The sequence below is a fragment of the Triturus cristatus genome, chromosome 9 (assembly GCF_964204655.1).
Source record: "Triturus cristatus chromosome 9, aTriCri1.1, whole genome shotgun sequence".
NCBI classification, from domain to species: domain Eukaryota; kingdom Metazoa; phylum Chordata; class Amphibia; order Caudata; family Salamandridae; genus Triturus; species Triturus cristatus.
The window spans coordinates 1,090,197,256-1,090,210,401 of record NC_140592.1 but is presented as its reverse complement, the minus strand read 5'-3'; the positions used below and the strand labels follow the sequence as shown (position 1 = coordinate 1,090,210,401).

Here is a 13,146-nt window from a genome sequence, read left to right as displayed (position 1 = left end):
GCTTTCTCTGAAATGGCCCCTTTAAAATTAAATTCGGTCAAACGCAGCAAGCAAAGGCAACTAACAACATGGGGTTTCAATGATGTAGGCAAGATCTGGCAATCCTACAACAATCTGCAGTTTACATGCCTTATCTAAGCAAAGTTTTATTTTCGATATAAACATTTGTAAATGGGGGTGACCACATACGTATACCTGCACTGATAGCAGAGGTTTTGAGATTTTTGGTGTAGTTGGCGCTATAAAAACACACAGGCCAACAAATGCAGAACAGAAGTAAAATGGCTAAGGTGGGGGAGTTGGATGGGGGTTATTCCTTGATTGCGCAGTACGTGCTCTTACAAACCAGTGGGGCCTGGGAGGGTAAATGCGGACATTAGAGGAAGTGATAACTAGTACTTGGCCGCTCAGCACGGCCGGTCGCTGCACAAGAGTTCCAGGACTCTGGGGCGCGAGAGCTAGGGTGAGGTAAATCATCCTGGGGCTTTCGTAACGTGCATGTCCAAACTCTAAGGGACATTTACTCACTCAAGTCACTCAAGCAGCCTGGCCCCTAATACTCCGGCCTAGGGTGGCACCCAGACAACAGCACCGACAGGAGCGCCCAACTCACCATACAGGCATAAGAGTGACCACTTATGCCCAAGGAGGCGCACTCACCTGCTGCTCACACTGCAGGCTGTGAATGTTGTTGCTGCAATGCCACACTCACGGCAGATTGTGTGCTTGAACAAGCCCGGGCGTTATATGCGCGCGCAAAAAGGAATAAAAAAACAAAAAGCACGTGAGTTGTCTGCGCGCAGCAATGTCAAAAGTGAACGTGATCGCGCTCCAGATGGTGCCTGATCGGGCGCTGAAAGCTAGGCCAGCAAAAGCTGTGGTAGCACTTTTAAAAGCCCGTTACTAAATGTCTCGTAGAGCAGCGCATGCGCTGGCTCAGGCGAGACCTAAAAATTAGTAATTAGTACATTGGTAACTTGGGCTAGGAAGCTTAGTTTAGATGATTCCAGAATCATTTAACTCTGTGCACCTAACAGACCTAACCCCACTCCAGTGACATGAAGGCACGTTACTCTTGAGTCTTATGAAATTGTGAAGAAGCATTGCATGCTTTCTTTAAGTGTGGGATAGGTTAGGCTTGGGTAAGAAAGACAGTGATGCAGTCCATGACCCAGACGATGCTTTCTTTTGTCTTTTTTTTCCTGGTTATCTGGCAACAGGAATGTCATGGGCCATGTAAGTCTCCTGAGTTCTACTTGTCGAATCAACCGTTAACTAGGTTTTTATCGGGTCGAAGCCTCCTCTCTTTGCAGTCCAGTACCATGTGCATGCAAATATTTCTTTATTGTCCCAGAATGGTCCAGCTGATAATGAAAGCTTTGACTGACCTCCCCTTCTGTTCTACTTGCATAGAGAACAAACACCACCACAGAAATAGGCGACTGGAGGGGCTTTACTGAGAAAGGGGAATGCCTACACTGAGGAAAACAATTAGTCGCATCCCCCTCCCAAATCCACAATGTAAAATACACGTTCTGGAGAAGACTTCCTGGTAGCAAAAGCTTCACAGAATAAAGATGCTATCTTGTACTGCAGGTGCAGGGAAGCCAAATAAACTCCACCATTCACTAAGTGTACAACAAACAGTGCTTAATTTGAGCCGGTGGTTTCCAGGACTCGGCACCCACATTTAATCATGAACACCGGCGCTTTTCATGAGCACCAGTTAAGGACAAATTCCTATAATGGGAGATTTAATGATTTGTCCAGAATCACAGAATGTTGATCCGATGCAGAGATTCAAACCTGGTTTCCCAGCTTCGAAGTCGGCAGCTCTGACCATTAGGCTACATTTCCTCCCTATTTTCATGGTTAGTAGATGGTTCTATTTTAGGCACCACTAACAGGAAAAATGGGCTGGTGCAAGCTGCCTCCTGACGAGAGCTCCGACACTTATGTTTTTTAAAAATGAGCCACAGACAACAAGCAATCACTCTTTATACATGTGCCACACATGAGGCAGGCAAGGGACCATAGTTACAGGGATTTGCACAGTCCTTGCCCTAGCAGAGCCAAAAGACAGAGCTTTTAGAGGCTGAGAAACCTTTCCATTTTTGTTTGGACATTGAAGATCAGCTTGTCCAGTGTATTGTTCTGTAATGATTTGTGTATGCTAATATGAAAAGTACTACATGTTCTATCATGTCAGTGATATTAGGTAGGTGTGTGTTTGTGTAAGAATGCATGTGTAAAGGTCTTAGACCTCTATTTATTTCCACTTATTTGTATAGTTGTCCTTTTTGCCTGGCCTGAGTAGACTGGTCTCTTCAGTAACATCGTCGGGCAAAAAAATATGCAGGCTTGATGCAGTGTAATACCCATGTAAGTGTTGTATGTTAAAGCTAACTTTTTTTCGTACTAACATGTATGTTGATGTGGCAATAAGGATAAGTTATTGAGGGGCAGTACATAGCCAACTATGTGTCTTTGGCACTTTGTTTTTAGCAGGGCAACTTTTTAATACCTTTAAGACAGAGGGAGTCATTAGTATTATGGAGAGGAATTAATAAGATAATTTCCAAAAGGTATGTGCAGTTGGAAGTTCACTGATGGACAGCTACATGGCAAACCTTGCAGCATGACTTGATGCTGAACTTTCCTTTAGCCACCGAAGTACAACAGTGACCTCATAAACTGGTATGTTGCTGAGAATGACCCTTCATCGCAGCAGGCACACAGCCATATTGAACTTGTCAGTCCTCTGATGTGGTTATTGATTTAACATCATCTATGCTTGTGACTCAAAGAAGGAGATCTTGAAACTAAAACTAAGCAGCACAATTCTGCCTTAACAAAGAAATCATGCCATATTGTTCGGCTATCATAGACTTGCACTGGCTCCGAACAGCAGAGAGAATACAGCAACTCGGGTGTGGGCCAAAGTTCTTAGTCTCTGTTCCTAAATTGTCTATGCAGCAGCAATCTGAGATCTAGCAAGGTCTGCTTGCTTGTCCTGGACCGATTTAAACATAAGACAGTAGGAGGCGGATCACTTTGGATGTTGGGAGTTGAGCAATGGTAGACCCTGCCATTATATGTTCGGGCCAAACAAGCTCATTAACGTTCAGTAAAAAAAGAAAAACCTGTTAATCCATTGCATTTGGCCCCCATGAGAGCAATTAAATCCCACCTATGGTAGTAGTTGGTAATCATAAGAAAACATTGTTCCTTTTTACTCATTCTGTGAATCAACTAGGGGATTGTATTTTCTAAACTCGCCAGCTCATTGAAATGGCTGTTGGTCACGAGTTGCCTGTTTATAAAACAAGTAAAATACAAATGTAAACTGTGGTGGATGAATTGGAGATTTATCTTAGCTATTCTGATAGCTTTTGAGCTGTCCGGAGGTACATTACCAACCCTTTCACATGCGGAAACGGTACATGAGACAACACTGGTGATTGAGGCCACATCTCGGCTATAGCTCTACTCGATAGCCACATAACTTGATCATGATGTGAAACAGCAGCATTCTAATCAGCAAGTGCCGAGATTACTACATATCTCATAAAACGACCATCGCATTCACTAATGTTCCTTGTCTTTGAGGCAGCAGGTTTGACGTTTTGTGGGCTATCACTTTATTAATTATCCAGTGCAATATGACATCATTTTAAACATGTGAAAGAACTAGCAGAACACCATCCCAGGTGCCAGCTATGCAACTCTGCATAAATGCTTGCACTGTCTTAAATGCGTCTGTTTTTGGGGTGAACTGTTGCCAATTTCTAGGCACCAGCAATTTTCTGATGTAATGCTTGGCCCAGAATAATGGTTTGAAATCCCACTTTTTCTCACAGGAATAGGTTTTGTATTGTCTGGTTGGCTCAACACTTTGCAGTAAACATGTGGCCCAACAAACAAAGCCTTTTTTAGGAACCCAAATGAATTGCACCCGTTCAGATCTGTAATGAATAGCTGGCGATTCACAAGAGGAAGTAATGTGGCATGTTTGCATAATGTATGCACTCTCTTGCAGAGTGGGTAAAAAAGGGTTGGTACTGCAAAATCAAAGGTTTCACATGCTAATGAGTTGGCAAGGACAAGCATGGCAAATTAGGTTTACAGCTTTAAAGGAGCAGTTTCTGCAAAGATGTTTATTGAATTACATAACCTAAGCAAACATTTTGCTCCTGTGTTTTCTGCTGATCCAACAGCCTTCGTTCCAACCTAGCATTAGTGAAGATTTATTGGGGGAGGGGTTGGGAGGGTGGTAATTAGCAATCTTCATTACTTGAAGTCTAAGCATTCTTACCCAAGTCTTACTAGTTGAGTAGGTCCCACTCATGAGCTACCCAAAATTATGGCTGCTGCCTAAAGACAACAAGCGTTGGCATAGCCAATAGGTCTCGCTTTTGGGACCTTTATAAGCATTTAGTTATGCAGCTCAATATCCTTGGTGCAACAACAACTGTTGCATGGCAAAACACTTATAAGGTCCCAAAGACGAGACCTATTGGCTATGCCAATGCTTGTTGCTGTTTTTGTTGTACTGCAATATATAGGGATGTTATTTGCCACAGTTTACAGTTTGGATTAGATCATTGATGACACTATTGTTCATAGGATCACGATGTCTCCAGTGACAACTTCTTGCTGCCCAGGTCATGCCGAGGGGTTCCTTTTCTGGTGGTTCTGCTGTCCTGATCGAGCCGAAGGTCCTGCTGCAGTTGTCTCCTCCCTTTGTATGTGGTTGTGTGTGGGTGGGTGTGTGGTTGTGGGTGGGAGTGGGTGTGGTTGTGTGTGTGGTTGTAGTTGTGGTTGTGTGTGTGTGTGTGTGTGTGACAGGCAAACGTGGGCAACACAGAATGTGCGTCACTGGAAGGGTTAAAGGTAGTCTCCTGCAGACAACAGAGCCCTTCCTTCAGTATGTTTCTATTTTGAGAGGTGGTCCTCTTTCTGTTATTGTCTTTGTAGCAATACTCCTGCAAAAACGTGTGTCCAAACATGCATTAAAGTTGATGACTTCAGCACTCCCCTATGCGTCTGTTGCATACCAGCCAGCCCCCTGAAAGGAGCATTTATTAGGAAATGGCAAATCAAATGTAAATATTGGATGCATGCATTATAATCTTGCTTATCTCCAGACATGCTGTTGGTGTGTTATGTCCTGATTAGTTATTCTGGCAAGTCTGTTTGCTACATTATGCCTGTTTATTCAATTTTGCTGTTTGCTACAGGAAGCTCATGTAACATTATGCAAGCTCGTGACCGCATTCTCGTGTGTGGTCTGATTCCGGTGTTTACATGCTGTTTGCTACCTGAACCTCTATTTTTGTACAATGCTTGTGTTATATCGCGCTGTTTGCTACAATAAAATAATCGTTAGCATTTAAGGTGGGCGTGATATTGCCTGACGGAGATGCACCCACTGGGAGAATCCCGAAAGCTTGTAAGCGTGAAGGTGGGGGGAGGGGCGGCGGCAGGGAGCAAGCAAGAGGAAAGACAGATGGCGCTGAAGGCTGGCTGTTCTCGCATGCACGCTCGCGTGAACGCAAGCTTGTCGCCAGCCAGCAGCACTTTCGAAACTCACCTACTAAAGTCTCTCCGAGCAGCGCATGCGCACTGACTCAGCGAGACCTAAAAACGTACTCTGTTTTATTAGGCAGTTTTAGGAATGTGTCTGCTGTTTTTTTCATTTGTTTTGTACTGCACAGAAGTTTGCAACATATGTATGAAAACATGTCTCCAGTGTTCTCATTAATATTGTTCTGACTAACTTGGTCACCCTTAATAAGAAAATGAAGTAGCTACTCTGCTATATAATAACTTATTGCATTGGAGTTATGCTGTCATAATGTTAAAGAGCAAAAATAGAACTGATGTTTTAACAATGAAAAAGGAATAACTTTTCATTTTTGAACATTTATTAGCTGACAGAAAATGTACACAGGAGTGTGTTAAGATTGTTCAGCAGTTGACTACACAGAAGGACTCTCTCTCTTCATGCAAGCAAATATGTAAAGAGACAGGTTTTTAAAAACATTTTTAAAGTGCTTTAAATTAAACTGCTTATAATAGGTTTTTTGCAGATTACTAACTAAATTTTGGTGTTTTTAATATTCTATATACTCCACATTCATTCTACATATCTGCAACCATACTATTGCTTAAATTGGAAAGAGCAAAACACCACAGACGTAAGCCTTTTTGGGAGAGTAATAGTGTGATTGTGTGTTATAATGAATTACGTACTCTCTGCTATACATTAAAAGAATATTGCAAGTCACAGGGGAGTTCCCTGACTTTATAAGTGGAGTCTGCTTTTGGCCTTGTCTCTCTAGATGGTTATGGAACCCCTCGCTGGTTTGCATGAACCTTTATAATGAATGATATAAGATTTATTTATTTATTTATTTATTTATTTATTTTGGGCATTTTTAAAGCGCACTGTTACCCGGAGGTGTCCTGGCGCTGAATGATCACTAGGAGGCGTGGGAAAGAGAGTTAGTGTGAGAAAAGCCAGGTTTTAAAGGCCCTTCTGAATGTGAGCAAGTCGGGGATCTGTCTAAGGTTGGAAGGCAGCGAGTTCCATGTCTTAGCGGCTCCCAGGGAGAGACTTCTGCCTCCCCAACGAGCTTTCCTAACTCTGGGGACTACTGCCAGGCCCTGTTCGGCAGATCTTAGAGCTCGGGCAGGTTTGTACCATTGGAAAAGAGGGGTCATACACTGGGGGCCTAGGCCGTGCAGAGCCTTAAAAATCACGCAGAGTGACTTAAAGGCGATTCTTTTCCTAACAGGCAGCCAGTGTAATTTTACACAGTCCTGGGCTACTGAGGAGAACTTGGGGGTGCCTGTAATCAGGCGTGCTGCTGCATTCTGCAGGATTTGAAGTTTGTTCAAGAGTCCCTGCTGAGCATTCAGCAGCAGACCATTACAATAATCCAGCCGGGACACCACCAGACTGGTCACTACTGTCTTCTTGTGTTCTACTGGGAAAAAGGGCAGGACTTTCCGTATGGTTTTGAGAGCATAATGGGTGGTCGAGGCCAGTGCGTTGATATGTGGCCTGAAGGAGAGAGAGTCATCCATCAGGACCCCTAAATTTTTTACCTTCGAGACCGGAGCAAGGGGAGCCCCCATTTCTTCTGGCCACCAGCGAGGGGATCAGAAGTTCTCACATGAACCAAACAGTAGCACCTCTGTTTTAGCCGAATTAAGCTTCGGGCAGTTTTCTGACATCCATTTGCTCACCTCCCGCATGCAGCATCTGAACCTGTCTGCTGTGCTATCCAATTCTCCCTGACGCAGTGACACCACAATCTGAGTGTCGTTCGCGCAGGATGTGAGATTAAATCCGAAGGATCTGATAACTGGTGCCAATGTCGAGACGTAGGCATTAAAAAGAGTCGGGCTCAGGGAAGACCCCTGGGGGACTCCGCAGGGGAGCACAAAAGGCTCGGATTCGAAGTCCCCCAAGGCCACCAACTGCGTCCTGCCGGATAAAAAGGCCTGCAAGATGTCAAGGGCCTTTCCCCGAATCCCACTGGCCCTCAGACGGTCCACCAAGATGTTATGGTGGACCGTATCGAAGGCCGCAGATAGGTCCAGCAGGATCAGGGCGGCTCTACCCCCCATGTCCAGCACCCTTCTGATATCTTCAGCTGATTTGATCAAGGCCGATTCAGTGCTGTGTCCAGCCCTGAATCCATGCTGTGAAGAGTCCAGTCTCTCTCCTGATCTCAGGAAGAAACTGAGCTGTCTATTTAGTAAGCCCTCCATGATTTTGGCTGGGAGGGGTAGTCGGGCAATGGGTCGAAAATTATTTAAATCCGTGGGATCTAAATTGTCTTTTTTTAGGACGTGTAGGATAGAGGCCTGTTTCCAGCGTAGGGGAAATTCTCCCCTGTCCAGCATGTTATTGAACATGGGGGTAAGACCCGAGGCGATGGTGGAGGGAGCTAGTATGGCAATTGCGGTTGGGCAGGGGTCATGTGGGGAGCCTGATTTTATTCTCATAAGTCCTTTGAATACCTCTTCCTCGCTAATGGGTGAGAAGTTCTCTAATATGTCCAATTTACTATTGGGCTCCTGATACATATCTGGAGTGAGTGAGTCAGAGGCATTAATCCTATTTTCATTGTTCAAAGGATGGAAAATCTTCTCTACTTTATTTAGGAAGAATTTGGCTAGATCTTCGCATAGTTGGCGACTAGGAGGTATTTCTACTGATTTGGGGGCTGCCAGGGAGGAGATTGTGTAGAATAATTCCTTAGGGGAGTTTTTCGCTTCTTTGATCCGTTTGGAAAAGAACTCACATTTAGCCATGTGAATTGTCTCCTTGTATGCTCTCAACTCTGCGTTAAGCCGTTTTTTATCCTCTACCTTGTAATTTTTTCGCCATAGTCTTTCTAGTTTTTTGCAGCGGGTTTTATGGTCTCTGACTTGTTCAGAGAACCAAGGGGCAGAGGGGCTTGTCCGAGTGGAATGTATAATAGTTGGGGGGGCAAGTTGCATACAGGCAGCCTCCAGCCAGCTCGTGTAGTCTGTGGCTGCTTCCTCTATGTCTTTTGTAGGGGGCTTTATAGAGGCTTTCAGAAGATCCTCTAAAGTCTTGCCTTCTATGTTTTTCCATTTCCTCAATATTTTAGGGGCAGATTTAGCTTTGTTTAGTCTAGGGGGGGGGTAAGGCTTATATTAAAATGAACAGCAGCATGATCCGACCAGGAGATCGGTTGAACAGACGTAACCTCTATGTTAGGAATATTGGAAAAGATGCCATCAAGGGTATGCCCTGCTTTATGAGTCGGACCTCGGACTAGTTTCAGTTCTACTCCCTGTAGCAGTTCTAGGAGATCTTGAGTGTCCGGGTCCCTACAATTCTCCAGATGAAAATTAAAATCTCCAAGTAGTGTGAAGGAGCTGGCACAAATAGCTTCTTCTAACAGGCTACTCAAGGCTGAGAGAAAAGGTGCTTTGGCCCCAGGGGGCCTGTAGAGTAGGCAGCCTCTAAGAGTCTGATGATCACAGAGGATAAAATTAAAAATGAGGTCAGTTACGTCTGGCTGTACTATCCCGCTAAGGGATTTATGATAAATAATGGCCAGACCACCACCTTTCTTCTTTTCTCTGTTCCGTGTAAGACAGACATAGTTTGGGGGAGTAGCGATGACAATGTCTGGGCCTGATGCAGCGTCTGTCCAGGACTCAGTTATGAAGGCGATCATGACCTTGGAGTCAAGGATAAGCTCAGCCAGTTCAGTGCTGTGTTTTACCAGAGATCTGGCATTGAGTAGCATGCAGTTCATTTGTCCCTATAGTATCGTGTGGAACCTTGAGGGTAGGCAAAGATTGCCAGAGTATCTCGGGGAGGGTCTGCTTACAGTTAGAACATTGATAGGGGAAGAGCGGGAGGACATCCTCCATGGCTCTAGTAGGGCAATATTTTGTGTCAATGTTACGGCCAATCATCAATAAGGTGTCGCGGTTGTAGACAAGCCTTGATGAAGAGTTTTTAATTAGCCGGACAGGGGTTCTGGCTATGGGCGCGGGCTCGGCGCGGACGAGTGCAGACGGGCTTGCCTTTGGCGCGCCTTCGGCACGCCGGCGGCGCGCCCGCTGCGCTCGTCCGCTGCGCTTCCTGGGCCAGGGAGTCATTTTATGCAGGCGGGGGGCGGGGCGGAGCACTAGACTGCTCGCCCAGCTCGTTTTCCTCACACTGAATGGCGGGACCGGAAAGGACGATCTCACAGGTTCGAGCCTGGGTTGTGCAAATGCGCGATTAAAAGTATTAAAATCACAATTAAAAACACACACGCTCAGTAAAGTATTTATAGCAGCAATACCAGCAAAGTTCTAAAAAAAAATGGGAATCTCGAGTCCCGGATTCCGCCTCAGGACTGGTGACATAACCTACTAGCAAGATAGTTTATTCTATAAAATAAGTAATTTCTCCCTCTTCTCCCATAAAGAGTTTCAGCTCCATCAGCTGGTTCTGTTATTTCTGCCATTCTGTTACCTTACCTGCCTGCTTCATTACAGGATATTCTGAGCAGAGCCAGTACCGCAGTAAATCACGACACACATGGGATGCTGCAGTATCCTTGTGCATTTCAAATCTGGGTTACGTCTACAATACACGGTGTTTACACTCTGCAACCAAGTACTAATTGGGGAATGCTAATGTCGTTTAATAATGAGTGCTAAACGTTACAGGGAATCTACTTTACAACTGTCCAAATCACAAAGTATCTGTACCTCCAGGAGCCGAAATACCAGTAGGGTATTTCTATAGTATTCGAAATGGAAGCCTGAATGTTTTAATTTTCTATAGGATAAGCTTACATTTTTTCATCCTGTGCAGAGTTGGATATTTAACTATTTATTAAAAATGATGAATAATATTCCTACAGTAGTATGTTACATGAAGTGTTCAAGTCTTTCTATCTATCATATGTTAATTCACTCTAAGGCAGGGGTCTCCGATCTTTCTGTAATGAGAGCTACTTCTGATCAGTGAAAATCGTCATGAGCTACTGCATGCCAAGTAATTCTCATTGTTGTCAGACACCCCCTCGCCCAGCTTCATTGACTTTAAACCTAATGTCCATGGAGTTCAATATACTGTGACTAGGGGCTACTATGATATGTCTTGCATGTGTGTCAGTGAGTGTAAAGTATGAACATGTGTGTGACTGAATGGAATATGTGTATGGGTGGCTGAGAGCCTGTGTTGTATTTACTTGTGGCACAGGGCATACCTTTTGTCATATGTGGCACCGCTACATGTACAACACAAACATACAGCCATTTTTTTAAATGGGAAAAATTTTAAGTGCAGAAAAATGTTTGTAACAGGAAACATTTTTCTGCACTTGATGGAACATTTTCCTGCACTTTAAACTTCTCCCATTTAATTAAAAAAAAAAACAAGGCTGTATTTTTCAGTTATTATTATGGCAGTGTGTCTACCAGCCACTGGGGGCAAGAGGCCTGCTGTGTGTAAATGACTCTTTGAACAGGGAGAAAATTAAATAGAAGAGTAAACTTAATGATTACGTTAACTCTCCATTTTAATTTTCTCTCATTTGATAGAATTCATAAATATCATTTTGTTCTCATGCTACAATATTGAGTTAAGAACAACTTTTATTTAAGAATTCAATACCTTAGTGGTTCAGTTCTGAACCTCTGTGACCCATATGAGTAATATATCTGATTGGAGCACTGCTCATTATCAGGCTCTGATTTCTGCACCCTGATAATCATGTCAAATAAACATAGCCTTTCCTTAACTTTCAAAGGAAAATGCAACACTTATTTATTGCTGTTCTTAGTTTAAAATGAACTCAAGGCTGGGAGCTACTCTGCAGGTTTCTGCGAGCTACTGATGGCTTGCGAGCAACTGGTTGGATACACCTGCTCTAACACATACTCCGCTTCTTAATTGTCCTGCACTGATGTGTGTGTATGTACTGGTTTGCCCTCAAATTTGAACCAATGTGTCTTAAGGATGACTGGCTAATGCAGTTATTTTCTACATCTTCACTCTATTTAACAGATGAAACTGAATTTAGAAACTTCTTAGTCTGGCTCGAAGATCAGAAAATCAGGCACTATAAGATTGAAGAACGAGGAAATTTGCGAAACATAAACAGTAGTGAATGGCCCAGTCATTATGAAAAGGTACGGTGAGGCATTATTTCTTTAAAATGTAGTGCTTTTATGTTTGAAGTGTTCATTTCTTGGACTCAGTAGATGAAAAAGGCTGGAGGCTATATTGAATGCATTACCATTGATTGTGTGCTACGTAGCTTCTTGGTGATATAATAATAATCCACATTTGTAAAGCACGAACAATCGCCCCTAAGGGTCTCTAGGCGCTGGGGGCTGTCGGGAAGATTAAGCCAGCTATTGCCCAGAGTCACATGGTGCTGGGCTAATCTGCCGCCGGTGCTGGGGATCGAACTGTGATCCCCAGATTCTGGAGTCAGTCGCCCTGGCCGCGGCGCCACACCTCTTCCCCTGGTGCTGTGCATGACCCATGTGCACAACCTTCTTTTTGTTGAATCAGAAGGTCATCTGCAGAAGGTTATGCACACTTGATACACTTTTTCTGAGTTGCACATAACTAGAGTTCTTGGGTCAGTGTGTTTGTATTCCAAGGGATCAGTGTGTGAGTAAAAAGTGAAATGTCTCACTGCTTACCTTTAACTCTTGTGCTTTACACCTTGAGCTTTAACAGTGTCAAAACCTTTACTTGCTGTTTAATCAAACAAACTGATCTCATGGCAGTACACCACTCCGCTGTATTTCACTCCAGTGTATGCTATTACACTCTACCCTATTCCAGTGTACGCCACTCAAGTCTACACCACTTCACTAGACTGTATGCTACTCCACTATATGCTATTCCAGTCTACGCCATTCCGCTGTATGCCACTCCATGCTACTTCAGTGTACGCCTATCTACTCTACACCTCTGCATTCTATGCTTCAGTGTACGCCAATCTAATCTATACCTCTCCATTCTGTGCTAGTCCATTGGACTCCACTCCCCTGCATGCTATTTCACTCTGCCCCACTAAACTGTGCGCCACTCTACTCTATGCTATTCCACTCTCCACCACTCCACTGTACTCCACTCAATACTGTTCCACTGTACTCCACTCCGATCTATGCTGTTACATTGTTCGCTGCTTCCATCTTTGCCTCTCTACTGTATGATATTCCACTTGACTCCACTCCACTGTATGCTATTATACTCTACCCCACAATACACCACTCTAGTCTAAACTACTCCACTGCACGCTACTACACTATTACTCTACACCCCTCCACTTAACGCTTAGCCACTGTACACTACTCCAGTGTACTCTCCTCCACTCTATATAACTCCAAACTACAAAACTCTACTACACTCTGTGCCACTCTACTAGACTTTCCTCCACTCTATCCCCGTACACTCCACTGTTCAATATACACTGTAGTACACTGTCAGTTTCCAACACTGTACAACACAGCACATCACTGTAATGAATTAGATGCCACTCCAATTTATGACAGTTTCCTCGACTCTACTCTACCCTACATCAATGTATGCCTCCCCACTCAATGCTAATCCACTATACCCTATTCCACTCTAAG

The 13,146-nt window shown here is 44.0% G+C and overlaps 1 protein-coding gene across 5 annotated transcripts in view; it reads left to right on the top strand.

The window, feature by feature from the left end:
• Positions 1–13,146, top strand: part of LOC146799405 (tRNA-splicing ligase complex subunit RTRAF-like) — a 90,874-nt gene that overhangs the window by 9,195 nt on the left and 68,533 nt on the right. For 2 of the 5 annotated variants that reach the window (XM_085626953.1, XM_085626951.1), the window contains exons 2-3: positions 4,627–4,745; positions 11,561–11,685. In XM_085626953.1, the coding sequence (XP_085483079.1) occupies positions 4,627–4,745; positions 11,561–11,685 (244 nt within the window). The remainder of the gene's footprint in view (positions 1–4,626; positions 4,746–11,560; positions 11,686–13,146) is intronic. The other 3 variants (XM_085626954.1, XM_085626955.1, XM_085626952.1) reach the window with 2 other exon arrangements.